Below are 27,005 nucleotides of genomic sequence, written 5' to 3' on the forward strand. Positions count from 1 at the left end.
CCGTCCTGGCCAACATGGTGAAACCCCGTCTGTACTAAAAATACAAAAAATTAGCCGGGCGTGGTGGCAGGCGCCTGTAGTCCCAGCTGCTCGGGAGGCTGAGGCAGGAGAATCGCTTGAACCTGGGAGGCGGAGGTTGCAGTGAGCCGAGATCGTGCCACTGCCCTCCAGCCTGGGTGACAGAACCAGACTGTGTCTCCAAAAAAAAAAAAAAAAGATTATTTCTTCCTCTGGTTTTATAGCTGAGAAGCTGATGTTTCCTCGACTTCCAACTGGAACCTTGAACCCCCACATTTCTGGACCTTGAGCATTCCTCAAGTAGGAAGATGTAATGCACCTTGACCTCTTTCTAAATAAGACACTTCCCCAAATAAGGGGAGTTGAGAGTGAACAGTCTTCACGTCTCCACCCACTTCCAGATCCCAGAGGAGACAGACATCGGATGGCTGGTGAGAGAGAAGCCTTTAATGAAAGATGAGTTGCAGGCTTGGACCGCTACTCTTGCGCCCTTGGTGTGTGGGGGTGGGGTGGGCGGGGGTGGGGTTATGGAGAGGGATAAGTGGGGTGAGGTGGAAGCAGGGGGAAGAGGCAGGTCTGGGAGGGTGGAGAGGAAGGGCGCTGCCCAATGTGGCTGTCTGCTCAACTGTTCTCCCAGAAGAAATTGTTACAGGCCACTGTGAGAGCAGCCACAAGCACCACATACTCCTGGAAGTCCACCTCCCCGTCTCCATTCTCGTCTAGCTCCTTCATCACCTTGTCCACAGCATCCACATCCTTCTGGGCCTGTGGTGGGAGGAGAGGAAGAGGGAGGTGTATAGGGAAGGGTACAGCACTGAGTCAGAGGCAAGGGGGTGGTTGAGGAGCAGGAGGCAAAGATGAGCGAGAGGAACTGCATTGAATTATGGGACTCTTCTAGGCCTCCTCAAAACTCTTGAGGGCTTCTGTTGCCTACAGCATAAGCTCTTTCACCTGGCAGAATGAATAATAATGACACCAGTTACCGTATGTTCAGTGCCTATAATAAAGCAAGCACTACACTAGGAGCTTTACAAGCACTGTCTAATTTAATTCTAATACAAATAATGTGAGGTATGTTTCATTATTTCCATTCTAGAGAAGAAACAAATTGGTAATCGGTGGTTAAATAAATATGCCCAAAGTCCCACAGCTAGAAAGTAGCAGGGCTGGAATTTGAACCCAGTCCAATAAAACCTCAAAACCGGTGCACTTTCTACCGTATCCTGAGGCTTCTTTACTTTGGGGCCCTGGTTAGCCTTAGCAGCCTAGTTTTCTACATCCTTCATGCCAGTTGAATGAAACTACTGACATGCTCCACATTCTTCTTTCTCCCATGCTTTTGTTCATTCAGTTACCTCCTCCTAAAATGTCTGCATTTACCCAGATAATCTTCCAATGGAAATCCATGGTTCAAGTGCCACCTCTTCAGGAAAGCCATCTGACTTCAATCAGGTTAATAATCTCTCATAATCCTTTCTGGTACATCTGTTAAGGCTCTGTGTATTTCCTGGAGTTCATGGTTTACTTTTAAGTGTCAATCTTTCCCTTCTAAGTCTGTGAGTCTTATTATTGATGAATATACACAGGGCCTAACACTTAACAGGTGATCAATAAACCAGGGCATTTTGACTTGACCCAGGAGGAGTAGGGGAGCCTGGAAAAACCCAGGAGAGAAGCCTGGGAAAGGAAAGAAAGAGGCTAGGCTGAGCTGGAGGTGGGGTGGGGAGATAGCAAGGGGGTGTCCACCCCATTCCCCCAACCTTCACCCACTCCACTCCCACTCCACCACTCTATGCTCACATCCAGGAAGCCAGAGAGCTCCGTCTGCAGCAGCTCTTTCAGCTCCTTCTTGCTCAGCTTGTACTTGTCCCCCTCTTTGCCCGAGTGGGCGTGGAACACGTTGATGAGGGTCTCCATCGCCGTCTCCAGCTCAGAGCCCATTGCAGCAGTGCACCTACCCACCCCCATCATGGAAGTGAGCTGAGGACCAGGCCCGGAGTACCTGGGGTCTAGGTGAGGGGAACCCTCAGGACTGGCCCTGGCTGACAGCTCAAATAGCTGTGGGATTAGAGCCCTACTGCAATTGATCTTTCCCTGAGATTTTACAATGTGAGGGAAACCCCAAGAGACCTAAGTGCAGGCCTGTTCTCTGTGTCCCTCAGTCTGTACCCCAGCCAGAGGGAATCAGGGTTGGGGCATGGAGAGAGAGCAGTTGGAGCTGGGCTGGCTCCAGAGGCCTGTGGTAGATGTCTGCAGTGGCTGCCCAGGCAGGGATTGAGGAGGGTGGGGCAGGCAGGGGTGGTCACAGGACTAGGCCATGCTTCCTCTGGCTCTATTTTTACCCTGGACCTTGCCTGTCTAGCATAGCCAAGCTCTGCTGTTGAGGGTGGTGGGCTGGGGTGTCCACTACAGCCTTCCTTCTGCTGCCCACCCCTAGCAAGGAGTCAGTCTGGTACCCTCGGTCAGCCTGGTAGAGGGGATGGCAGCCCCAGTGGGTGGCCTAAGCCTTCTGGGGGAGGGAGGTCTCACTGACTCTGAGTTTCCTGTCAGCAGCTGGGGGCCCCTTTTGGTCCTTCAACTCTGTTCTCTCCTGAACATGTCATTTTGGCTTCTTTGGGATATGCTCCCATTGCCTCTGCAAAATTATCCCTTCCATCTGGTGGGTGGCAGAAGGGGAGAGAGGAATGTCTGAGCCTTTTCCTTGGAGCCAGAGTTCCCGGGGAGTGGGAGAGGAGGCCTGCAGGCGTTGTCCCTGCAACTGCTCACTCCTGGTTGATTCGGGGATAGTGGGAGCAAGGGGAATGGGGCTGCTGTGTGTTGGGGGAGATAAAGGGCTGAAAGCATGCGGTCCTTTGAGTTCAAGGGGCTGGGAGAGAGTAGGAGAAGAAAGGAGAAAGGAGTGGTCTGTTGAGAGAGAAGACTGCCAAGCCGGGGGGCCTCTTTCCCTTGGCCCTGGGACAGTCTGGCCTTCCACAACCCCAGGGGGGGCAGCTCAGGTGTCTCGGATCAGATGTCCCCATCCTTCCCCAGGCCTAGGGGGCTGGACAATGGCCCCTGATCGAATGACATCCCAGTTCTTCAATGGGGCCCTTGTGAGTGTCATCCAAACTCCGGACCTGAGAAGCAGTTGTCACGGAGACATGGGGGAGATGGAACCCAAGCCGTGGCTGATGAGGGGATAAGGGGTGCTTGAGGGAGGGATGCTGGTAGCTTGATTACCTGCTGCATGCCAGAGGGGCAGCTGGAGGTCACCTGGAGCCCTAAAGCAGCCTGGGATTTTACGTGGTGGCAGTTCTGAGAGGACTTGGGGGCAGGGGAGATGGGAAAACAAAGAGGTAAGAGTGGGGGGAAAGAGGAGTCAAGAGGTCTGGGCCAAAAATGGGAGGAGGAGAAAGGGGAGGTCCTGTGGAGGTCGAGTTGGGAAGGGGCACAGCACCCTACATCTCTGCTTCCCCATATCATGGGAGCTTCGCCCTGCCACCCCCAGACTCCCCCGGGACCTGAGCTCTTGGCAAGGCAGGGTAGGGGTGGCAGAGACTAAGGCTGGCAGGAGAGGTGGGGGCAGAAACAGCTGTTGTATCTGCTCTCTTCTTACCCCACAGGAGGCGAGGCAGGGGAGGGCTGGGGCCCTTCCCAACACCTGGGAGACAGAGGGGGCCTTGGCAGGGACTTGAGGGCTCCCTGTGGGAGGGCCAGGCGGTCAGGAAGCTCATGGTGGGTTCCCCACTGGCTTCCTCCTTTGCTGAGCTGCCAGCTCTCTCTCCGACCTTCAGTTCATTTGTCTCTCATCACCACCTTCCAAACCCTGTCTCCCCCAAATCCCAAACTGCCCTCACCCTGACTGACTCCTCCCAGATCCTCAGTGCTCCACAGTGCTATGGTCCCCAGCCTCTTGGAGCCCTTCTGAAGACCCCTCTCCCTGAAGCTGGCAGGCCAGGGACTAGCCCAGTGGGGCAGGGTACTCACGGTTGGCCTGGGCCTGAGGTGGGAGCAAGTTCTGGACAGATGGCCAAGGCTGCAAATGTGGCTGCTGGAGCTGTGTGTGGAGACCTGTCTTCAACAGTCCCTCCCCCGCTGACCCCCCCACCGACTCCACCCCTTCACAGACGAACACCCTGTGGGGCAAGGGGCCAGGAGCAGACAGAGGCGCCCTCTGTCTCCTGGGCTGGAACAGGCGGCCCTTGTCTCTTTCCCAGCCTTGCTTGCCCCGTTCCTTTCTCTCCAGGCAGCAGTGGATGGTGCAGGGGAAAGAGGTGGGAAGGAGGTCCTGGGAGGGACACTGGATGTCTTACCCCAAGCTGGGCCTTGCAGTACCTGTGGCTGGCTGTGCTAGTTGAGCCGGGTAAGGGGGGAATTCTGCTGAGGGGGTCTTAGTCTGTGGCTCCTCCATGGGGCCTCACTGAGAGGACCCTCAGTGAGAAACTTAGTCTTGGGCGTCTGAGAACCCAGAGGGATTTCAATCCAGGACTCTTCTCTGGGGGTCTCAACCTGGATCCCCCTCTGTGTGTGGGGCCTCAGCCTGGGGTTCTCTGAGGGATCTTGGTCTGTAGCATCCTTTGTGGGATCTCATTCCAAGGGGCCTCTGTGTGTGTCTCAGATTGGGCCTCTCAGTGTTGAGCTCCCTCGATTGGTTGCCTCCCTCTTCCCCCCTCAGCATACACACTCCTGATTAGACATGGGTATGGTGGCAGCAGGCCCCAGTATTGAGAGGACTAGGACCCTGGGACCCCTGCCGAACGAGATCTGTCCAGGCAGCTCCTCTCCCTGACCAAGTGGGGGCGCTCGTGTGGCTGGCAGGGAGCCCGGGTCCAGGCCTGAGGGCTCAGGGCAAGCCGCCTGATTGGGCTGTCTCTGGTCTTCAGAATCGACCACGGAAATTTGACACCTCCGGGCTTGGAAGCAGCTCTCTCCTCCTTCCCCGCTGCTTATAAACCTCAGCCCTGAGGCTCTAGCTCACTCTACCCCATCTCCTTGCCGGGTGAGTCTCTTGGCTGACCCTGGAGGGAGGCTGGAGATCATTTTTTCTTCCTGGGCTCCCAGGTCCCTCCCCCAGAGCCAGCTCAGACAGGAATTCAGGAAGGAGCTTTGGATGATCGAGCAACAGTGCGTGCAGGAGTGCGTGACGGGGTGGACAGAAAAGAGAATGCCTCTTCCAGCCCCACCCGCCGCACCCCAGGGGGTTGTGAGTGCCTGTACTAAACCCGTCCTGGAGCAGGGAGTCAGAGACGCCCCGTTCCAGGACGCTTGTCACCGGGAGACAGGAGCGGGGAGGATCTGTGGGGTCCTGGGTTCAGCACTCTGCCCTGCTGCCGCTGAGGAGAGGTAAGGGTGGAGCGGGGCAGAGAAAATGGGTCTGTTCAGACGGAGCCAGCTCTGACCACAGGGGACATTTGCCAGACCCTGTGCTTCTCTGCTGGGAGGAGCGGTTAGAGTGTGTGTGGGCGGATGCGAGTGGCCGGAGACCAGGGCCCAACATAAACAAGCTTTGGAGACAAACAATCTTATGACCTGTGAGGCTGGGTGAGACAAGAAGGGATTCTTGAGACAGACACGCCACAGAGGGGCCACCAGACTTGACGGACTCCAAGAAGGACCCTCAACTGAAGACCTCCTCTCAAGTAGAGGGGTCTCCAGATCGAGGGATCACCACAGAGGGGTCCCTAAGCCACAGACATTTAAAAAGGACCCCGGATTGTGAGACCTACAGAAGAGGGGGTTTCTGGAGCTGAATCTCCTGCCCCCACCAAAACTGAGATGCTGTTGCCTGGTCTGCTGCCCCAAGCTCAACCCCTGTCCTCTCCCTCTTTCCCCATATGCCCCCTCCAGGCTGAGACTGATGTGATAACACCAAGGCAGGGACCTTCTGAACCATTCCTGCATCTTGGGGCTCCCTGACTCTCCCTCTCTGCTCCTTCTCTCTTCCACAGGTCAGCCCTGACAAAGGTCAGCTAGCCCCTTGAGGACATCAGCTTTGGCCTTAGGGTCCTAATGGCAGCAGAACCACTGACAGAGCTAGAGGAGTCCATTGAGACCGTGGTCACCACCTTCTTCACCTTTGCAAGGCAGGAGGGCCGGAAGGATAGCCTTAGCGTCAACGAGTTCAAAGAGCTGGTTACCCAGCAGTTGCCCCATCTGCTCAAGGTAGGCAGAAGTCTGGGACTGAGATTTTGTGAGACGGTGATTATGGGACACTGTGTTTAGGACGTGATGGTGCCGAGTACGGTGAGGTGACCACAAGAAAGGGTGTGGGTGGCTGCATGTGTCAATGGTTGCAGGTTTTCTTTTGTTTTTTCGAAACAAAGTCTCACTCTGTTGCCCAGGCTGGAGTGCAGTGGTGTGATCTTGGCTCACTGCAACCTCCATCTCTGGGGTTCAAGTGATTCTCCTGCCTCAGCCTCCTGAGTAACTGGGATTACAGGTGTGTGCCACCGCGCCGAGCCTATTTCTGTATTTTTAGTAGAGACAGGGTTTCACCAGGTTGGCCAGGCTGGTCTCGAACTCCTGACCTCAGGTGATCCACCTGCCTCGGCCTCCCAAAGTGCTGCGGTTACAGGCGCAAGCCACTGCGCCTGACCCGGTTGTGGGTTTTCTTGCCTGGTGTGTACGTGTGTGTGTTTGTGTGTCCACGCATATAATTAGGTAAGCAAAATACTATGTGCCAGTGGGAGTATGGTCTTGTGTCAGAAGATGCTGTTGGGTTCTTGTGTATGCTCTGTGCCTTTCTGGTCTAATTTCCCCAAGACAGGACTGGACCCAGAGCTGGCTTCCAGGAGATTCACAGACTGTCAGAGCTGGAAGGAGGCCAAGAGAAAACACAGTCCGCATTCCTCACTTCACATATATGGAAACTGAGGCCTAGCAGTGGAAAGGGGCTTATCAAAAATGAAAACACAGCCAAATTCATGGAGTCATAGACCTCAGTGTAGGGGGTCTGTGGGTGCATCTGTGAAGACTCCCTACCCGCTATGGGCATCCCCTTACTAGGGTGTAAGAGTCATTCCTTCTCTTGCACTCACAGGCTGGAGTCAGGTCTTAAATTTCATCGACTCTGGCCTCGAAGAGGCCTGGTCATTCTGGCTGTTGACAGTTTGTTTTACATCCTTTCTGAAAATCCACAGGCACGTTGAAGTGTGTGAATATGGACTCCTTGAACACAATGAGTCTCTGAAACTCATGGTCTTTCATCTGCAAAATCCCCTACAACTTCCAACTTCTCAGACTTTTTTTTGAGACAGGGTTTCTCACTCTGTTGCCCAGGCCACTGTGTGATCACAGCTCACTGCATCCTTGACCTTCCGGGCTCAGGCAATCCTCCTGCCCCAGCCTCACAAGTAGCTGGGACCACAGGCGCATGCCACACTGCCTGGCTAATTTTTTCTTTTTTTGTGACAGAGTCTCATTCTGTCACCGAGGCTGGAGTGCAATGGTGCGATCTTGGCTCACTGCAACCTCTGCCTCCTGGGTTCAAGTGGTTCTCTTACCTCAGCCTCATGAGTAGCTGGGATTACAGGCAACCGCCACCATGCCTGGATAATTTTTGTATTTTTAGTAGAGACGGGGTTTCACTATGTTGGCCTGGCTGGTTTCGAACTCCTGATCTCAGGTGATCCGCCCGCCTCGGCCTCTCAAAGTGCTGGAATTACAGGTGTGAGCCACCGCGCCTGGCCTAATTTTTAAGTTACTTGTAGAGATGTGGTCTCTCTGTGTTTCCCAAGCTGGTCTCAAACTCTAGGCCTCAAGTGATCCTCCTGCATTGGCCTTCCAAAGTGTTGGGATTACAGTCATGAGCCACTGTGCCCAGCCAGACGTTTCCTTTCATCTTTTTTACTGGAAACTTCAGGTTCTCTCCTGAAGGGACAGCATTCCTTATATCCTTGTCAAGCAGTGATTGTGGTTTTTTTTTTTTCCTAAATTCAACTTCCTCTAGGCCTGGAAATGGAGGAAGTGACCTCTCTGCTTTTCATTATCTCTAGATTTTAGTTTCTTCTTCTTTCTAAGACTTCCCAGCGCCTTGGAAGATCATCTGCCACCTGCCATTCTTCTTATTGCGCTCCTTACAGCTCTTCAGCTCCTGGCTCGCTGTTTTCTTCTCATCACTGCTTCTGTTGTTATTCTCAGTGGCTTCAGCATCCGCACAGACAATTCATCCAACATCTGGGCCTTTCAATTTTCTCAACTCCTCATTTCCAAAAAGATTTGTCTTCTTACATCTCAGCATCCCACTCCTCTGTTCATGCTTTAGACTGTGTCATTAACAAAATAACGCACAACTTCCAAAATCTTGATTTCAAGTTTCCCTTTATCTGCTGACCTCCTCCTGTCATTCCAGTTCTGTTCCCCTCTCTAGCTTCTCCACTTCAGCACTTCCCTGACTCTTCAGGTACCTTCAGTCTCTTGACCCTCTCACTTTTGCATCTTCCATCAACATCCCTCGGGTCCTCATTGCCCTTCCTCCTCACCTCAGGTTCTAAGGCTTCTCATTGTAATCACTGCCTTAACCCCGTTGATTCTGTCTCTCTCTGTTCTCAACCCAGTTAATCCACCATTTCACCTATAGTAACTTGCCAGTTAAATCCACTGTTCTGCACCTGCACTTGGATAGCTGAATCTGGCTGGAGAAAAATGCACAGCTTTGTTGACTTGTCTCACTTTAAATCTATAACCACAGACCCCAAAAGGGACCCTTGGCAATGCCTGGCGGTTCTGTGTTTCCCTGGTTGATTCATTTACCATTTCTTTCAGATAATTATTTCACAATTTGTCTTCTCTCCTCAAAGCTCAGTACATCTTTCCACGTTCTCCCTTTTCCTGAGAAGTTTACTCACTGAGAAGTTCAGGACTTCGAGACCAGCCTGGCCAACATAGTGAAACCCCATCTCTACTAAAAATATATTTAAAAAATTAGCTGGGCATGGTTGTGTGCGCCTGTAATCCCAACTACTTGGGAGGCTGAAGCAGGAAAATTGCTTGAACCCGGGAGGCAGAGGTTGCAGGGAGCTGAGATTGCACCACTGCACTCCAGCCTGGGCAACAGAGGGAGACTCTGTCTCAAAGGAAAAAAAAAAAAAGGAAAAGAAAATAGGAGCAATCAGGAAACTTGTACGTGCTCCCTCCCCGAAATCAGCAGTCTTCTGTTATGCAAATGATACGTCACTGCCCCTAAGGCCAACCCTTCACTGGTGCCCTGGATCCCATCCCCTCTCACCCACTGCACTCCAGCCTGGGTGACCGACAGAGCGAGACTCCGTCTCAAAGAAAAAAGACTTTCCTCTTGAAATTACTCCTCTCAGCCCCTCTGCCCGGCCAGTGTCCCCGTCCGGGAGGGAGGTGGGGGGGTCAGTCCCCCGCCCGGCCAGCCGCCCCGTCCGGGAGGTGAGGGGCGCCTCTGCCCGGCCGCCCCTACTGGGAAGTGAGGAGCCCCTCTGCCCGGCCACCACCCCGCCTGGGAGGTGTGCCCAACAGCTCATTGAGAACGGGCCACGATGACAATGGTGGTTTTGTGGAATAGAAAGCAGGAAAAGGTGGGGAAAAGATTGAGAAATCGGATGGTTGCCGTGTCTGTGTGGAAAGAGGTAGACATGGGAGACTTTTCATTTTGTTCTGTACTAAGAAAAATTCTTCTGCCTTGGGATCCTGTTGATCTGTGACCTTACCCCCAACCCTGTGCTCTCTGAAACATGTGCTGTGTCCACTCAGGGTTAAATGGATTAAGGGCGGTGCAAGATGTGCTTTGTTAAACAGATGCTTGAAGGCAGCATGCTCGTTAAGAGTCATCACCACTCCCTAATCTCAAGTACCCAGGGACACAAACACTGCAGAAGGCCGCAGGGTCCTCTGCCTAGGAAAACCAGAGACCTTTGTTCACTTGTTTATCTGCTGACCTTCCCTCCACTATTGTCCTATGACCCTGCCAAATCCCCCTCTGTGAGAAACACCCAAGAATGATCAATTAAAAAAAAAAAAAAAAAAGAAATTACTCCTCTCTTTCTTGTGTCCTCAAATTTTCCTTCTCCACTGTATCGTTCTTACCAGCTTACAACTGATACCTCTTTTTTTTTTTTTGAGACAGAGTCTCACTTTGTTGCCCAGGCTAGAGTGCAATGGCGTGATTACAGTTCACTGCAGCCTCTACCTCCCACGCTCAAGTGATCCTTCCACCTCAGCCTTCTGAGTAGCTGGGACTACAGGCATGTGCCACCATGTCCGGCTAATTTTTAAATTTTTTTGTAGAGACAGGGCCTCTGTATGTGTGCGTGCATGTAATTAGGTAAGCAAAGATACTGTGTGCCAGTGGGAGTATGGGCTTGTATCCGATGATGCTGTTGGGTTCTTGTGTATGCTCTGTGCTTTTCTGGTCTAATTTCCCCAAGACAGGACTGGACCCAGAGCTGGCTTCCAGGAGATTCACAGACCATCACAGCTGGAAGGAGGCCAAGAGAAAACAGTCCGCATTCCTCACTTCACATATATGGAAACTGAGGCCTAATTTTTAAATGTTTTTGTAGAGGCAGGGCCTCATTATATTGCCCATGCTGGTCTTGAACTCCTAGGCTTAAGTGATCCTCCTGCCCTGGCCTCCCAAAGTGTTGGGATTACAGGCATGAGCCACTATGCCCAGCCCAATCCTTTATTGATGGAAATTTTTCTTATGTCCATTTCTTCCTTCTTGCAAATATCTGTTTGTATACCTACATACTGGTGGAAAAATAACAACATAAGGTAAATGTTTGGCAGTAGAAATATTAGGTTAAGTGGCATGTTCATTTTTAATTTTTTTTGAGAAAGGATCTTGCTCTTTCACCCAGGCTGGAGTGCAGTGGCATGATCTCAGGTCACTGCAACCTCTGCCTCCCATGTTCAGGCGATTTTCCTGGCTCAGCCTCCCTGAGTAGCTGGGACTACAGGCTTGTGCCACCACACCTGGCTAATTTTTGTATTTTTAGTAGAGACGAGGTTTCGCCATGTTGGCCGGGCTGGTCTCGAACTCCTGACTTCAGATGATCTGCCCGCCTCGGCCTCCCAAAGTGCTGGGATTACAGGGGTGAGCCACCGAGACCAGCTTTCATTTTTAATTTTTGTGAATATTACCAATTTGCCTCCTAAAAAAGTTGTACCAGTTTATATGGCTACCCACACTTCATGCGATGCCTGTGTACTTGTCCAAACTGGGTGTTATTGAGCTTTTACTTTTTGCTAATCTATGATGTGAAAATGGTATCTTTTTCTGATTTGTGCTTATATAATTCTGAGTGAAATGGAACTTAAATTTTTTTTTTTTTTTAATTTTTTTGAGACGAGGTCTCACTCTGTCACCCAGGCTGGGCTGGAGTGCAGTGGTGTGATCTCGGTTCACTGCAACCTCCACCTCTTGGGTTCAAGCGATTCTCGAACCGTGCATCACCATGCCTGGCTGATTTTTGCATTTTTAGTAGAGATGGGGTTTCTTTCTTTCTTTTTTTTTTTTTTTGAGCAGCAGCAAGATTTATTGCAAAGAGTGAAAGAACAAAGCTTCCACAGTGTGAGAGACCCGAGTGGGTTGCCCGAGGTGGGGTTTCATCATGTTGGCCAGGCTGGTCTTGAACGCCTGACCTCGAGTTATCCACCCGCCTTGGCCTCCCAAAGTTCTGGGATTACAGGCATGAGCCACCATGCCCAGCCAGTAACATTTTATAATGTTAAAAAGAATCCTGTAGGCCGGGCGTGGTGGCTCATGCCTGTAATCCCAGACCTTTTGGAGGCTGAGGTGGGTGGATCACCTGAGGTCAGGAGTTTGAGACTAGCCTGGCAAACATGGTGAAACCCCATCTCTACTAAAAATAGAAAAATTAGCAAGGCATGGTGGTGGGTGCCTATAATCCCAGCTCCTCGGGAGGCTGAGGCAGGAGAATTGCTTGAACCCAGAAGGCCGGGGTTGCAGTGAGCTGAGATCATACTACTGCACGCCAGCCTGGGCGACAGAGTGAGACTCCATCTCAAAAAAAAAAAAAAAAAAAAAAAATCCTGTAGATAGTTTAATTGGGATCATATAAAAGATATATTTTAGGGAAAATCAACATTTTTAGCTGATTGAGCCTTTCTCTTTAAGAAAAATATATGTTTATTCCATTTTCTATTTATTCAAGTTTTTTTAAATATCCCTGTGGTATAATATGAAATATATAGTTGTCATTTTGTATCCATGGGAATTGTTCCCAGAACCCCCTTGGATGCCAAAATCCTTGGATGCTCAATTACCTTTTTTTGTCCTTTTCTTGTAGAGATGGGGGTCTCACAATGTTGCCCTGGCTGGTCTTGAACTCCTGGGCTCAAGCGATCCTCTCACCTTGGCCTCCCCAAAGTGCTGAGATTACAGGTGTGAACCACCATGCCTGGCCTCAAATCCCTTATATAAAATCAGATAGTACTTGCATATAACCTATGCACATCCTCCTGTATACTTTAGATTACAAGTAACTCTAGGTTACTCGTAATACATAATGCAATGCCTACTCATCACTTCATTCACATGGATTCAACTTAGTACTTAGCATGGGGCAAAATTTAAGTTTTGCTTTTTGGAACTTTGTGGATTTTTTTCTTCAAATATTTTTGGTTCTAGGTTGGTTGAATCCAGGGCTGTGGAACCCACTGATACTGATATGGTATTTGGTATTTGGCCTTTGTTTTGTTTCTGTCACAGCTCTTTTTTTTTTTTTTTAGATAGTCTCGCTCTGTCACCCAGGCTGGAGGGCAGTGGCTTGATCTTGGCTCACTACAGCCTCTGCCTCCCACACTCAAGCGATTCTTCTGATTCAGCCTCCCAAGTAGTTGCGACTACAGGTGTGCACTATCACACCCAGCTAATTTTTGTATTTTTTTTTTCTTTTTTTGAGACAGAGTCCCACTCTGTAGCCCAGACTGGAGTGCAATGGCGCGATCTCTGCTCACCACAACCTCCGCCTCCCAGGTTCAAGCAATTCTTCTGTCTCAGCCTACCGAGTAGCTGGGATTACAGGCTCCCACCACCATGTCTGGCTAATTTTTGTATTTTTAGTAGAGGCAGGGTTTCACCATGTTGGCCAGGCTGATCTTGAACTCCTGACCTCAGGTGATCAGCCCGCCTCGGCCTCTCAAAGTGCTGGGATTACAGGCGTGAGTCACCACGCCCGGCTTGCCTAATTTTTATATTTTTAGTAGAGACAGGGTTTCGCTTTGTTGGCCAGACTGGTCTCAAACTCCTGACCTCAAGTGATCCACCCGCCTCAGCCTCCCAAAGCATTGAGATTACAGGCGTAAGCCACCGCACCCTTCCTGCTTCTTCCTTCTTAATATTTATTTCTCTTTACTGATTGAATGCACCCCCAATATAATGTTACAGTAGCCATCCTTGCCTTCCACTCGCAGTGCTTATAGTATTTTATAATTAAACGTGGTTGTAACTTAAAAAAAAAAGTCTTTTTTAGTTCTTCTGTGAATCAGCTTTGTTCCCTTTAGGGATTCGGTGAGTCTTCTCTGTCTGCATCCAAATGTTGGTTCAAACCTTGAGCATCACACCCTGCCTGAGGCACCCTTCTCTGGTTTGATGTTGAACTATTGTTCAACAGTCAACTTTTTGGTTGTGCTTGTTTATCTGGCAACAGGTCCTTCGATCAGGACATCCAGTTTACTGTTGCCATTGATTTCACAGGCCTATGAGAGAGACCCTGTCAAGGGCCCCTAAAAACCCAGATACTCCATGCCCTTGCCATTCCCCTGATCTAGTGACCCAGCTGGATAAATGAAAAGACACAAGGGTTGTGCAAATGAGCAGCTAAGTACTGGGAGCTTCTCCAGCTTTCTGAGAAAGAGGAGGGTGGCCCCAGAAGGCTCTGACTGGGTCCAACCCTGCAGCATCTCTCTGAGATGCTGGCATTCCTTGGGCCGATCCCACAGCAGCTGCAGTGGTGTGCTGGTGAGAGAAGATTGTGTGGATTTCTTTCTAGCTTTGTATTCAGCGACAACCTGTTTGTGGTTTGTAAGCGGCCATCGTGGAAGTATTTACACAACAGCAAGCACTAGGACTCAGGCCCCCCCCACCTTTCTCTGCTGGTGCTCCTTGGAGAGGCACCCCGTGGCAGTGCAGTTTTGGGGCTGCAGCCTCATTCTTTAGAGAAGGGGCAGGTGCCACTGCTCTCTGAGGGAAGGGCCTTGAGAGAATAGCAGCTGACAGTTCTTCCCTCCCTACTTTCTCAAGAACCCCAGTTTCTAACTCTACCCTTCCCTTTGGTGTCTCCTCAGGATGTGGGCTCTCTTGATGAGAAGATGAAGAGCTTGGATGTGAATCAGGACTCGGAGCTCAAGTTCAATGAGTACTGGAGATTGATTGGGGAGCTGGCCAAGGAAATCAGGAAGAAGAAAGACCTGAAGATCAGGAAGAAGTAAAGCCGCCTGGCTGAGATGGGGTGGGCAGGGCAGAGCTGGTCAGGGCCGAGCAGAACCGCACTCTTCCCAAATAAAGCTTCCTCCTTGAAACACAAATGTTTCTTACTTACACCCCATCCTGATTTCTTTTCTTGAGACCAGAGAGTGGGAAAGCTCTCTCTTGACCTGAGGATGGATCTGAAAATTATGAGCCCCTTGAGGACAGGGAATGTTATTCATCTTTGAATTCCGCAGCATCTAGCACCAGGTCTTGTACAGAGCAGGTGCCCAATAAATGGTTGAATGAATATATGAAAAGTAGAGGCAGAGGGCTGGGCACAGTGGCTCACGCCTGTAATCCTAGCACTTTGGGAGGCTGAGGTGGGTGGATCACTTGAGGTCAGGAGTTCAAGACCAGCCTGGCCAACATGGCGAAACCTCATCTCTACTAAAAATACAAAAATTAGCTGGGCTGGCACCTGTAATCCCAGCTACTCAGGAGGCTGAGGCAGGAGAATCACTTGAACCCAGGAGGAGGAGTTTGCAGTGAGCCGAGATCGCACCATTGCACTCCAGCCTGGGTGATAGGAGCAAAACTCCATCTCAAAAACAAAAAACAAAACAAAAAAAAAAAAAAAAAAAGAGAAAAGAAAAGTAGGGGCAGAGATGTGGGGCAGGAGAGGTGACTCAGGGGCTCAGCTGCATGGTCCTGCTCTGCTGCTTTTTTCTTGGAGTTTGTCCGTTGGATGACAATGATAGTGGTGAACAGGTATGGAGGGCTTACTAAGTACCAGGTGCAGTGCTAAACATTTTGCCTGTATTGTCTTAGTTAATTCTCACAGTCCTTTGAGGAAGGCACTATTTTTAACTCCTGTATTAAAGATCAGGACACAGATCTTAGTTAAAGTCATAAAGACAAGAATAGGTGGATTTCAGAGCTCTGATTAACCAGGATCCTCTCTGGCTGGGTGCTCAGGAACACTAGGGCCTCCTCCCCTTACCCTCTGGAGCAGTGGGGAAGCCAGAAGGAGGGGCCCGATGTTCTGCTTAAGGACCGTGGGGTGAGGGTGTGGTGGTGCCACCGGAGGCAGAACTTGCCTTGCCTTCCTGGCTTGAGGGGCATATGGTGTACACGGCCACCACCAGAGGGAGCAGGGGCGGGCATCTTGGTGACCAGCCTCCCAGGGCTGTCACTGCCTCACTGGCAGGCATCCATGCAGGGCAGCTATGAGTCCAGAGGAACCTTTAGGCTGAGGGAGCTCCCTGACCCTCCGTGAGAGGGTCCCAGACTGAGACCTCAGAGGGACTCCCAGACTGGGAATCCAAAGGGCCATTGGCAGAGACATTCAAGAGGGGCTCCTGCACTGAAGGGCTCCCTTACTGTGAGAAGCCCTGTGAGGAACCCCCTAGCCTGAGCCTCCTCCTGAGGAACCCAGGCTAAGTCACTCTCAGAGGAACCCACAGGCTGAGAGACCCTCAGAGGGACCTGCAGGTTGAAGCCCTTCAGAGGAACTCTCAGAATGAGAGATTGTTGGAAGGTCCTCTCCATTGAGACACACAGGGCCCCGGGTTGAGAAGGTGACATGAGGAGGGATGTAGTGGGGTGTGCTCTGATCTCAGCGTTTAGGAAAGGATCCTGGGAACTTTGGCTCTGGGCCACACCCCATCCTTGCCCTGACTCATGCCTACTGCTCTGCCCTTCTTCCTACCCCCTCCCAGTGACTTCAGGTTCTAGGTGTCTGGGCCTGGGCAGGTGAGGAGGGCCACTGGGGTTGGGCTCTCTGGGATGTCATTCTGGGTCCTGGATTGGGGGGTGTTGCTCTGCAGCTGGGTTAGGGAAGGCATGGGGCTCTGAGGGAGGGAGAGAGAAACACGTGGCCCGACCAGTTTGGAGTGGGTGTTAGCTGCCAAGCAGCTCAAGTGGGCCTTGCATTTGTGCACTCTGGGCCGCTGAGGGGAGCTGAAGGGAGGTCAGGCAAACACTCACTCAATCTGCCTCCCTCCATCAGGCTGCCCTTCTCTGGCTTCTTCCTCCTGATCCAAGTTCTCTACATTCATCTCTCTGCCTCCAGGACTGGTAAAGGCTGGGCTCTGGGATCCAGGCAGGCTTGAGTGTCAGTATCCAAGCTGGGCCTGGCTGGGAGAAGCGTGTGTGTGTGTGTGTGTGTGTGTGTGAGAGAGAGAGAGAGAGAGAGAGAGAGACAGACAGACACACATGGAGGGTACAGAGGCTCCTGCTTCTCCTTCCTGGTCACAGATTCAGACCCCCTCTCCTTCCCTGCCCTGCAGTTTGCCAGGGCCCTTCCACTTCCTAGGGTGACCCCATGAGGTCTCCAAGTCCTCTCTGTCTCCCCAGCCTTCTCGCTTCTCTTTATCTGTGACTCTGCATGCTGATCTGAGGCCAGGGGTTTCCCAGCCCCAGCCCTCTGTGGCTCCCTCCTCGTGGCAGGGTCATGGTAGGCTCTGGAACTCTGGCCAGCGGAGGGTGGGGCCCATAAAGCTGGCTCATAGCCCAGGCTGCTGCAATAGCAGGGGTGGCTTAGGCCCAGCCCCCTGCCTCCCCTCCCTTCCCCCAGGTATAAGAGCTGAGCTCAGGTGAGCTGGCTCCTCCTGTCTTGTCTCAGCGGCTGCCAACAGGTAAGGAAACCCAAGGCTTTTCACCCAAATATACTGCCTGCTGTCCAGAGGGCACACTTAGGGTAAGGGCTGGGGGATCAGATCCTGGAGGTTGGTGTGTGTGTTTCAAGCAGAGGTGGGTGGTTGGAGGGGGTGGAAAGAATTAAGCTAAGGTGAGTCCCAAGGGATTCCCCCTAGATGCGTTGGCCTGGGGGATATGACCTTGGCTCCTGAAGCCCAGGCGGGGCTTGGGCCTGTGTGGTGTTGGTTTTGAACCCCTGGTGAGGCACAGAATATCTGAGGTGGAGCCAAAGGGGGCAGCTGAGAAAGAAATGCTAGACTCTCCCCTCAGCTCAGGCCTACCCCCTCCTCTAAGCAGATCATGAGCCATCAGCTCCTTTGGGGCCAGCTATAGGACAACAGAACTCTCACCAAAGGACCAGACACAGTGGGCACCATGGGACAGTGTCGGTCAGCCAACGCAGAGGTGGGCTCATTCACTCCTGGCCTTTCTGCTCCCACACTCCTCTCCTTCACCCTGAGGGTCTATGTCCCCCCACTGACTTCTGCCCTTCACCTTGGCCTTGCCCTGCACCCCAGACCCTGTGAGTGAGATGTGAACCCTCTTCTGAGGCCCACACAGGGTGATGCAGATGGAGTCCTTCTGGGAAGAGGATGCCTGGGTGCATGCTGGGACCTGCTCTGCCTGCAGCTGGGGGGTGTGGGGAGGGAAGCCTTCCCCAACCTGTAGCTGCTGTGGCCTGGAGGCCGAGCAGGGGGTCGGGGAGAGGGGCTAGATTCTGGGCTCTGGAGTGGGTGGGAGCTGTGTGCCTTCCAGCTGCCTTCTGCCCTGGGGGCTTTGCTAGGCTCCTGGAGAAGCAGGGTGTTGGGGTGCATGGAGCTTCACTGATGTTTGTGATGTCCCCTGCCCTCAGGATGCTCAGGAATTCAGTGATGTGGAGAGGGCCATTGAGACCCTCATCAAGAACTTTCACCAGTACTCCGTGGAGGGTGGGAAGGAGACGCTGACCCCTTCTGAGCTACGGGACTTGGTCACCCAGCAGCTGCCCCATCTCATGCCGGTATGGACGGAGCACACCCCACCTCAGCCAGTACCCTGACTTCCCAAGCAAGTGCTCCGGGACCCCACCCACACTGGCACTTGCAACCCCCAGCTCTTCCCCCTTGCCAGTGCTAGGTAGCCTCTGCTCCTGCTGTCTGCCCGTGGGCAGGGTGGGGTGGGAAGATTGGAAGGTGCTGCATCCCTGAGCCATGGTTTCTTCACTCCCCTCAGAGCAACTGTGGCCTGGAAGAGAAAATTGCCAACCTGGGCAGCTGCAATGACTCTAAACTGGAGTTCAGGAGTTTCTGGGAGCTGATTGGAGAAGCGGCCAAGAGTGTGAAGCTGGAGAGGCCTGTCCGGGGGCGCTGAGAACTCCCTCTGGAATTCTTGGGGGGTGTTGGGGAGAGACTGTGGGCCTGGAAATAAAACTCGTCTCCTCTACCACCACCCTGTACCCTAGCCTGCACCTGTCCTCATCTCTGCAAAGTTCAGCTTCCTTCCCCAGGTCTCTGTGCACTCTGTCTTGGATGCTCTGGGGAGCTCATGGGTGGAGGAGTCTCCACCAGAGGGAGGCTCAGGGGACTGGTTGGGCCAGGGATGAATATTTGAGGGATAAAAATTGTGTAAGAGCCAAAGAATTGGTAGTAGGGGGAGAACAGAGAGGAGCTGGGCTATGGGAAATGATTTGAATAATGGAGCTGGGAATATGGCTGGATATCTGGTACTAAAAAAGGGTCTTTAAGAACCTACTTCCTAATCTCTTCCCCAACCCAAACCACAGCTGTCTGTCCAGTGCTCTCTTCCTGCCTCCAGCTCTGCCCCAGGCTCCTCCTAGACTCTGTCCCTGGGCTAGGGCAGGGGAGGAGGGAGAGCAGGGTTGGGGGAGAGGCTGAGGAGGGTGTGACATGTGGGGAGAGGACCAGCTGGGTGCTTGGGCATTGACAGAATGATGGTTGTTTTGTATCATTTGATTAATTAAAAAAAATGAAAAAAGTGAAACATGTTGTCTTGACTGGACACCCCCTCCCTGAGGGTCCACGGGTGAGAGGAGCTTGGGGGTGAATGGCAAAGTCATTGGTAGGGTGGGGCACGTGGGGCTGGAGTGGTTGGCTGTGGAAGTGAATGGGGACTCACTTTTCCCTATGGGTTTGGGTTGAGGGTGGTACCAGGTCCAAAAGGGCAACATGGTCCTCTCTGAGGGACAGGCTCCTCTTTGCCAATGGGCGGGCCCTCTTATAGGAGAGGAGGGTATGTGTGCACACTTGGGGAAAAGGATATTAGTCCAGGTGTTCTGAGCCCTGGCTGACACAACCAGGGAAATGGGGTGGGTGGGGGTGGGGGGCGATTAGAAACAGGCTGACTGGCCTGAGTTTGAATCTCAGATCTGCCATTTATCATTGGAATTTTGGGCATGCTCTTAGTATCAGTTTCCTCATCTGTAAAATGGGGGATATGAATATTACTTCCACAGGATTGCCAGGAGGACAATGCCACACATCATGTAAAGCACTTACAGAGAGCCTGACACATGGCGAGTGCCCAGTGACCCAATATCATTCCCGCTGGAGTGGGCAAGTGGGCCCCTCTTTGGTTTCAGCTGCTGCCCTAGTGTAGGGAGGTCGAGCTGGCGAGTTTCCTTGGGTATCTTAGGGAAACGGTGGGGTGTGGGGAGTTTCCAGAGGAGTCTTCTGGTGTACATGAGGGATCTTAGGGCTGGGTCTCAGTAGAGCTGATGGGTCAGACTAGAGACAGAAGACCAGGGAGCCAGACAGGTCCCTGGCATCTGCCTTCTGATTTGAGCACAGAAGTCGGGCGTTACTCCTGAAACCCCAGTGGCAAGGAGGTTTCTGTGGCCAGTTAGGCTGGCCTGGAATGTTAACTGAACTTGTCTGTTGGGAGCCCCTGAAACTGGGATCCCAGTGACCCAGGTGAGAAAGGCAGGTGATAGTCCTTCCCTTCCTTTCTCTACCCTGTCAGGTTCTGCTCAGCCCCTGCGGGGCTGGGAGGGTGGGGTTGGGGGAGTGCCAGTTTTCACCACTCCCTCTGGGATGGGGGTAGAGGGGTGTGAAAAAAGGTGTGTATCCCTTTAACAAGGGCCCAACCCCAGGGCCAAGTCAAGAAGGAGCTCAGCCACTATCTCCCCACCGAGCCAGCTCAGCGGGCAGGGCTGGGAGGGAGTGGGACAGATTCTGGGAGTGCAGCGGGGAGGAGTCCCGGCTGGGCTGAGCGCAGGGAGCTGCTTGGCAGTGCCAGAGCCCAGGCCCCAGAGCCCTGCTGGAGAGGAGGCAGACTGAGGCAGCAGGTGAGCACCCTGGGCCCGGCCTGGGAGGTCTGCGGCTGCCGGAGGGCCCCACAGTATTGGGAGGCCAGGAGAAGGGGCAGTGAAGGGGGCCTGGGGAGAGGGGCCTGCCAGAGAGCAGGCAGGAAGATTTTGGTAATTATTAACTTTCTCCCACAGGCCAGTTTAGGAATGGGGAGTCCTGGGGGGTTGGGGGCTGGGTGAGGCCTTTAGAGGGATGGATGGGGTGGTGAGACCCCCTCGCTGCCGCAGCAGCTGACGGAGCTCCTCTCCAGGGGCAGAGCATTTGGAAGCTTTGACCACAGCTACTCGATCCTCCCCAAAAGGAGAGGACAAATGCGTGTTGGTCTGGGTTGGGGGTGGTCAGAGCTTGGACACAGGCCTTGCTGGGCTCTGGGAGCTGTGTCTTAGGGGAGGTGATGGGGTCCAGAAGGAACCAGGCAGGTTCCAGGGAGCCTGAGATTCCGAGAAGAGGAGGCGGGGGCTGAGGTGGCGTCCCCTCTACCTCACGACCCAAGCAGGCCCCACTGTGTTCCAGGAGCTGTTCCTTGAGAGGGATGATGAGATCTGGGAGGAACCCGAGTGAGGCTGTGGGGAGCCTGCAAGCTCCCTGGGAGAGGGAAAGATAGAGAGAGGGGGGCTGAACCTCGGCAGCTTCTCCACCTCAGGACCCAGGCAGGCCCCGGCTTGAGCTGCTTTTCTTGGCAGAGCCACCTGCACTATGGGAGCCTTCCCCTGCCCAGCCCAGTGGGGATGGTGGTGAGGGCAGGGGTGCTGGGGAGCTGGCTCTGCCTTTCCCCACATTCTAGTAAGTGTTGTTGAGGCTGGGGCAGCTGTGTGTGTGTTGGGGGAGGCGGGGGCAAGATCCACACTGAACTCCTCCAACTTCACTTGCCTGGAAAAATTTCAGAGGCTGGCTTCTTGCTCCAAGAGCTGAAGTGAGTGGAAGGGTGATGGGTTACCCAAGCAGAGGGGATCAGGAATGGCCGAGGTCCTTGCTCCGTGTGTGTGTGTGTGTGTGTGTGTGTGGGAGAGAGAAAGAGAGTTAGACGCAGAGTCCTGTGAGGATGGTGAGGGGTGAGGCAGGGGTGTTACCTCACAACCCAAGCAGGCCCCACTATGCTCCGGGAGCTGTTCCTGGAGAGGGCCTTGTGGAATTGGAGAAAGAACACAGGAAGGAGCAGAGAATGGAACAGCTGAGGCTGGAGAAATTTCATTTGAAACAGCCTTGCTGATAGAGGTGGCATTGTCAGCCCAGTTCGGATGGCACCTTCCCTATATATTGAAGTTAGAGAGGACAAATGAGTAAATGAAAAAGAGAATGAATGAATGAATGTGCAAGAGAGTGAATGCATTATTGAATGAGCAAGTGAATGAATGAGAGTGAATAAATGAGCCAATAAATGAATGAGTAAGCAAACTCATGGTGCCTAAGTGAGCAAATGAATTCCAGGTAGATGGAAGGGACACAGAGAATCCATACTTAGGCTTGACAGTGGGCTAGGCTCTGGAGAGAACAGTGACCAGGAGGGACAGGAGTCTAGGGACACATCCCAACACTTGGAAAAAACTTAAGACTCCAGAGGTGTGTGTGGGGTGAGAAGAGAAGGTGGGCTTAGGACGGTGTGGTGGATGTTTGGAGCTCCAGATGGAAGGAGCCTGGGGATGCTAGGGGTGGTTAGGAGGCATTTGGAGGGCGTGGAGCCCAGAACCTGGGGGTGGGAGGGTGGGGCTGGAGTGGCTGGGATCCAGGGGCATGGAGTCAGGGCAATTTGGGCTTTTGGAGAAGTCAGCAAGCTGGGCTGAGGTGGGTGGGGTGGGGGTGGGAGACTGCTTGTTGCTCAATGATGAATCAGCCAAGGGGAAGACAATGAGAACATTGGGGTAGGGCTGGAGGCCTGAGGTGAGAGGGCCCATTGGAGGACACGTGGTCCTCCCATTCCCACATTTCTGGAAGGCTCCTGTGTACACTGTCCACTCAGGCCAGGATCTACCTGTGGCAGGGCCAATGCAGGAACGACCTCCTGCTTGACCTTTCTAGGAAGCGGCTGATGGAATAGAACATCTGCCCCACCCCTGAACCAGGAGATCCCGGGGTCTGGCTGGTGGGGGAATGGGGCAGGCGGGAGGAGCAGGTGGCTTGTGGGGTGGGTGGGGTGGCAGATCCTGTCTCCTGGCCTCCAGGGGAGGGAGGCAGAGGAGGATAACGATCCCTGCCTGCCTGCTACCCTATCCTTCCTTCAGAAAAAGCTCCAGAAAAGCACCTGTCAGATGGTTATCTCCAGCACTGTCCATTTTACCGAAGGGGGGGAGCGGGTGGATTCCTGGGAGGAGGGGCTGGGAGCTGAAGCCCTGAGGCGCTGGAGCTCCCGCTATGGGTCTCCCAGTACTCCTGGGAGCAGGTGGCAGAGTCATCTCTGGGGCTCATCTGCGTCTTGGCCACTTGGCTGCTGCCAGAGGCCAAGCAGGGGTTGAGTCATGGTATTGAGGAAGGCCAGGAGGAGACAGCTCAGAGAAATGACTCCAAGGAGGCAGGTGGTGGGTGAGGTGGGCTAGCTTGTGGGGAGAGTGGCAGAGGGAGGTGCACCACCCATTTCCTTCCTTCTTCCTCTCCCTGACCGTTTCCCACAAGATCCCTCATTTAGGGAACAAGGATTGGGATGGTTAAGTGTGGGGAGTTTCTCTGAATTATCTTCCCACTTCCAAGTCTTGGTTGGGAGTGGACTTGGCACAGTCCTTCCAGAAATGAGCACGGTTTTCAGAATCACCTGGAACACTGGTCATGAACCTGAGCCACCTCCAACCCAAGGGCAGCACAGCAGACAGACCACAGGTTGAACAATGGTCTTCCTCTTCAACTGTAAATGTTAAAGTGTTTGTATGAAAGTCTTACAGTGGTATAGACAGGGAGCCAAGCAGTTACACACTTAAATAAAAGAATATGGAAAAGCGTGTGGCTTCCTGCCATCCTGGTACTCTGCTCCATCCTCCCAGCCAAGGACCAGAGGGTTTGGGCAGGCGGAGGAGGGGAGACAAGGGCAGGATTTCCCTTCAGAGAAGCCGCAGCCTGACTCTTCCTCTCAACTCTCCTTCCTTCTTGCTTCCTGGCCTGTTCCCTCCTGGTCCCACCCTTCCTTCAGAAGAGGCTTCATGAAAGAAAAAGCTTAAAAGGTGGTCAGGGACGTGCAATACCTGTTATCAGGGCTGGAAGGAGGTGGAATATTTATAGAACGTGTACCTTGAGCAAGGCACTGGACCAGGCAATGTGGGCTGGAGAGATGCAGAGATTAAAAGCAGGGGGTGGTGTATATCCAGGATTAAAAAAACTGTCCTAAAGTCTGAGTCCCGCCGCTTGGTTCAGAAAATACATTGGCCATGTGTAAGAAAAACTATGCTTGTCTCAAGGAACAAGACAGGACTCAGAAAGACACTGTGGCCTCACCAGTTAGTGGGCCCCAGCCAGTGCTAGCTGAGTGGTGATGACAGACATGTCTGTGGGAGTCAGAGAGGATGGCACCCAGTGCAGGGGTCAAGGCAGGCTTTCTTCGGAGGCGTGGCTTGGGCGGGGCGAGAGTGATTGGCAGGCTGGCTGGAGAGGGCAGGGCAGCCGGCATGGGAGTAGGAATGGCCACAAGTGGCCAACGGAAAGCAGGTGACAGGACAGGAGGCTGTGTTTGGGCCTGACCGAGCAGCCTTTCCTTCCAAATCTGACTGTGGCTTGCTCAGGCCCCTATGGTGGCTGTGACCCTGTTTTGTCCATCTTCTTTCACCAGGACCCACCGGGTGAGGGTGACTGGAGCACATTCCTGGGCTTGGGGGTGGGAAGGGAGTCTGATTTGCCTGGGGTTGATGTGGGGGGGCTTTGGGCATGGGCCGTGACTCACAGAGTAGATCCAGATCCGCCTGCTCCCCTCATATCCTGTTATTCAGAAGGCTGTATCCGCTTAGAAAGTGTCTTTTGTCCTGGGGTGAGAGGGTGACGCATGTGCCCTCTGGCAGTCTGCTGCTGTGTCCAGAGTCCGACTCCAGCTGGGCTGTAACTGGGCTTGGCCCTGCCTTAGGTAACGATGTGTGGGTGGGGGTGTTCTTGGGTCCTGCTGTGTATTTAGGGATGGGAATAAGGGAGGAGAGGCTAGCAGGGTGTGGCGGGGTGTGTTGGGAGAGCTGCACAAAATCTGATCCAATTGATCTGGACCTTGTCCTTTCCCATAAGGGGCAGCCAGGTTCTGAGACCCGGGAGTCACTGTCCTGGAGCCCGGCAAGGGATTGGGGAGGGCCTACATCTTCCTTTCTGCTTTGTTGCCTGGGGCTGGGGTCTCAGCCAGTCCTGGGAGTGGGAGGCAGTAGCCTCTGCCCCTAACCTCCATGGCTCATCCCAGCTGTCCCAGCCATGCTTGGCCCCGGGAGAGGTGGGCCAGCTGTGGAGCAGGGTGGGAGAACAGGTGGACTCTTCTCTTCCCATGAGAGCCTCTTGCCCCGTAGGGCTCTGACACTAGGGATCTTGCTCCCTAGGGCTGGAACCTGGTGCCTGGGGCTGGGGCAGGGCCTGGAGAACCTGTTGAGGCGGTTGAGCTGGGGAGCACCTGGATTAGAGGAGCCGCATAGTTCTCATTCCAGGGCTCACTCTCCCCCACCCACTCTGTTCCCCTTTTCCTGCCACCTTCTTCTCCAGGGACCAGAAACAAGGGAGGAGGAGGGACCCAGGGCCTAGGGTGGGCGTGGAGGAGGAGGAGGTATGGCCTGTGGGTGTCTCTTCTCATCTCCCCTCCTCCTGGTGTCCAGGCCCCGCCAGCAGGCGAAGCAGGGAGATGTCAGACTGCTACACGGAGCTGGAGAAGGCAGTCATTGTCCTGGTGGAAAACTTCTACAAATATGTGTCTAAGTACAGCCTGGTCAAGAACAAGATCAGCAAGAGCAGCTTCCGCGAGATGCTCCAGAAAGAGCTGAACCACATGCTGTCGGTAAGGCCTCTCACCCAAGGGCCTTGCCTCCCTCTCCCCTTCCCTCCCCTGCAAGCCTCTGGCCTCTGAGGGTGTCTTCCCCTGCTGAGGCCTCTATCCTTCCAGTGTCCCCGCTAACTCCAGGGTCTCCTACACCCCCAGGCCTCTGTCTTCTCAGGATGCTTAGGCCTAGCCAGTGAGGGCTATATTTGCATTTCCCAAGGGAAGCAGCTGTCCAGGCCAGATCCTGGGTCTCTGCCTAGGGTCCTGCCTGGAGTCTCTCTGGGGCTTCCACCGTCAGCATTGCTGACCCCTGCTTCCTCCCCAGGACACAGGGAACCGGAAGGCTGCGGATAAGCTCATCCAGAACCTGGATGCCAATCATGATGGGCGCATCAGCTTCGATGAGTACTGGACCTTGATAGGCGGCATCACCGGCCCCATCGCCAAACTCATCCGTGAGCAGGAGCAGCAGAGCAGCAGCTAGAGACCCCTTTGGCCACACCTTCCAGGCACTGGCCTGATGCCCCACCCTGGTGCTCTCTCCAGGCTCCCTCCTTAGCCTCCTGCCCACCCAGGGCCCTTTACTCTCTTCTCCCTCCAGACCTTCCTCTGACCCTTGCTGAACTGGGGTCCCTTTGTGAGTGTCTCAGTCTAGGGGTACCTCCCTCTCTGGGGGGGTCTCAGCTCCTGGAGTCGCAGGCCCTTGGGGCCCCTCTGTGAGATCTCAATGCTGTCTGGGACCCTAAGAGTTTTCTCACCTGTTCAGTCTCATCTAACCTTCCAATGTCTGATGTTCCTGCCAAATTCCTGCCTGATTCTGGGTCCGTCCTGACCTCCAAAGGTCAGCTTGGTGCTTGAGGTCTCCCTGCTCTTGGTGGCAGTGGTAGCAGCAACAGCAGCAGCAGCAGCAGCAGCAGCAGAAGAGACCTCTCCACTTTCCCTTAGCCCCTCTGCCGGGTAGAGAGGCACTTTCAGGGACTTCCCTCCAGCTGCCTCTTCATCTGGGAATGAGCTAAGCAAGGCTGAGCCTCCTCCTGTTGCTTGAAATAATGATGATATAAAGGCTGGATTTGGAGTTTGTATCCCCTGGTCCCTCTGGGATGCTCATTAAAACCTTCCCACTCCTTGGAAACGTTTTATGCTTTGGTGGTCTTAGCCCTTGGGCCCTGTGACAAGAGAGAATCTCACAGAAGAACCTCAAAGGCAGAGCAAGAAAGGAGCCAGAACTCCTGAATTCCAACAGGCACTGTCAGCTGTGGGCCAGCAGCTCCCTCTATCCTCCTCCATGAAGGGCCAAAGGCCTTAGGTCACCATCTCTGTGCCCTTTTAGCCCAGACTCAGACTCAAATTCAACTTCCAGGCACACTATAAGTCCCGTTTAGTCCTCACTGCAATTCCACGAGAGAGGGACCATGACCCTTAGTCTTTTTTTTTTTTTTTTTTGGAGCGGAGAGTTTAATAGGCAAGAAGGGGCAAGAAGGAAGGGAGAAGGAAGAAGCTCCCCTGTACAGAGACAGAGGGAGGGAGGCCCCAAAGCTGAGAGAGGGAACCCCACCTGCCACAGATACCATCTAGGTATATATACAGAGGCTGGAGGAGGAGGAGTCTGATTTGTATAGGGCTCAGGGGATTGGTTTGACTATGTGTGTCATTCACGTAGCCCTCGGAAAAAGCTGGCCCTCACACC

General features: G+C 53.3%; 4 protein-coding genes across 17 annotated transcripts in view; 3 read left to right on the forward strand and 1 right to left on the reverse strand.

Moving 5' to 3' along the window:
- The window catches only part of S100A13 (S100 calcium binding protein A13), a 16,395-nt gene extending 1,881 nt beyond the window's left edge, over nucleotides 1–14,514 (forward strand). For 2 of the 10 annotated variants that reach the window (XM_063605252.1, XM_063605255.1), the window contains 4 exons: nucleotides 243–449; nucleotides 1,370–1,470; nucleotides 5,946–6,159; nucleotides 14,275–14,514. In XM_063605252.1, coding sequence (XP_063461322.1) covers nucleotides 6,007–6,159; nucleotides 14,275–14,418 — 297 coding nt within the window. In that variant the 5' untranslated portion in view covers nucleotides 243–449; nucleotides 1,370–1,470; nucleotides 5,946–6,006 and the 3' untranslated portion in view covers nucleotides 14,419–14,514. Of the gene's footprint in view, nucleotides 1–242; nucleotides 450–1,369; nucleotides 1,471–4,199; nucleotides 4,361–4,861; nucleotides 5,341–5,451; nucleotides 5,539–5,763; nucleotides 5,786–5,945; nucleotides 6,160–14,274 lie in introns of those variants that run through there. The other 8 variants (XM_055113651.2, XM_057302522.1, XM_034936049.3 and 5 more) reach the window with 8 other exon arrangements.
- Nucleotides 446–4,127, reverse strand: S100A1 (S100 calcium binding protein A1). 2 transcript variants are annotated; one of them, XM_003817159.3, is made up of 3 exons: nucleotides 3,985–4,127; nucleotides 1,819–1,972; nucleotides 446–783 (listed from the first exon to the last, which is right to left on the reverse strand). In XM_003817159.3, the coding sequence occupies exons 2-3, from the start codon at nucleotides 1,957–1,959 to the stop codon at nucleotides 640–642; spliced, it is 285 nt and encodes a 94-aa protein (XP_003817207.1). In that variant the 5' UTR covers nucleotides 1,960–1,972; nucleotides 3,985–4,127; the 3' UTR covers nucleotides 446–639. The 2 variants fall into 2 exon arrangements, with proteins under 2 accessions (XP_003817207.1, XP_034791952.1); XM_034936061.3 differs by lacking the exon at nucleotides 3,985–4,127 and adding an exon at nucleotides 3,238–3,256.
- Nucleotides 14,515–14,643: 129 nt separating the features above from the next.
- S100A14 (S100 calcium binding protein A14) lies at nucleotides 14,644–19,075 on the forward strand. Of its 2 annotated transcripts, XM_003817155.5 has the most exons (5): nucleotides 14,644–16,474; nucleotides 16,974–17,034; nucleotides 17,393–17,500; nucleotides 17,949–18,095; nucleotides 18,308–19,075. In XM_003817155.5, exons 3-5 carry the CDS (start codon nucleotides 17,471–17,473, stop codon nucleotides 18,443–18,445), a joined length of 315 nt encoding a protein of 104 aa, XP_003817203.1. In that variant the 5' UTR covers nucleotides 14,644–16,474; nucleotides 16,974–17,034; nucleotides 17,393–17,470; the 3' UTR covers nucleotides 18,446–19,075. The 2 variants fall into 2 exon arrangements, with proteins under 2 accessions (XP_003817203.1, XP_003817206.1); XM_003817158.6 differs by lacking the exon at nucleotides 16,974–17,034 and having other exon boundaries at nucleotides 18,308–19,069.
- Nucleotides 19,076–20,329: 1,254 nt separating this feature from the next.
- Nucleotides 20,330–26,450, forward strand: S100A16 (S100 calcium binding protein A16). Of its 3 annotated transcripts, none has more exons than XM_063599104.1 (3): nucleotides 20,330–20,378; nucleotides 25,158–25,336; nucleotides 25,644–26,450. In XM_063599104.1, the coding sequence occupies exons 2-3, from the start codon at nucleotides 25,184–25,186 to the stop codon at nucleotides 25,800–25,802; spliced, it is 312 nt and encodes a 103-aa protein (XP_063455174.1). In that variant the 5' UTR covers nucleotides 20,330–20,378; nucleotides 25,158–25,183; the 3' UTR covers nucleotides 25,803–26,450. The 3 variants fall into 3 exon arrangements, with proteins under 3 accessions (XP_063455174.1, XP_003817212.3, XP_008968598.1); XM_003817164.6 differs by lacking the exon at nucleotides 20,330–20,378 and adding an exon at nucleotides 23,980–24,436; XM_008970350.3 differs by lacking the exon at nucleotides 20,330–20,378 and adding an exon at nucleotides 24,030–24,158.
- Nucleotides 26,451–27,005: the final 555 nt, after the last annotated feature.

This window comes from Pan paniscus, chromosome 1 (genome assembly GCF_029289425.2).
Source record: "Pan paniscus chromosome 1, NHGRI_mPanPan1-v2.0_pri, whole genome shotgun sequence".
NCBI classification, from domain to species: Eukaryota; Metazoa; Chordata; class Mammalia; order Primates; family Hominidae; genus Pan; species Pan paniscus.

Excerpts from the sequence above, each read along its gene's own strand:
- S100A16 (XM_003817164.6), top strand. The coding sequence starts at position 24,244 with ATGGGCCGTGACTCACAGAGTAGATCCAGATCCGCCTGCTCCCCTCAT. Across the intron at positions 24,437-25,157 it reads TGGGCTTGGCCCTGCCTTAG|GCCCCGCCAGCAGGCGAAGC; the intron begins GTAACGATGTGT and ends CCTGGTGTCCAG. Across the intron at positions 25,337-25,643 it reads AGCTGAACCACATGCTGTCG|GACACAGGGAACCGGAAGGC; the intron begins GTAAGGCCTCTC and ends CTTCCTCCCCAG.
- S100A14 (XM_003817155.5), top strand. The coding sequence starts at position 17,471 with ATGGGACAGTGTCGGTCAGCCAACGCAGAG. Across the intron at positions 17,501-17,948 it reads GTCGGTCAGCCAACGCAGAG|GATGCTCAGGAATTCAGTGA; the intron begins GTGGGCTCATTC and ends CCCTGCCCTCAG. Across the intron at positions 18,096-18,307 it reads AGCTGCCCCATCTCATGCCG|AGCAACTGTGGCCTGGAAGA; the intron begins GTATGGACGGAG and ends CACTCCCCTCAG.
- S100A1 (XM_003817159.3), bottom strand. The coding sequence starts at position 1,959 with ATGGGCTCTGAGCTGGAGACGGCGATGGAGACCCTCATCAACGTGTTC. Across the intron at positions 784-1,818 it reads AGCTCTCTGGCTTCCTGGAT|GCCCAGAAGGATGTGGATGC; the intron begins GTGAGCATAGAG and ends CTCCCACCACAG.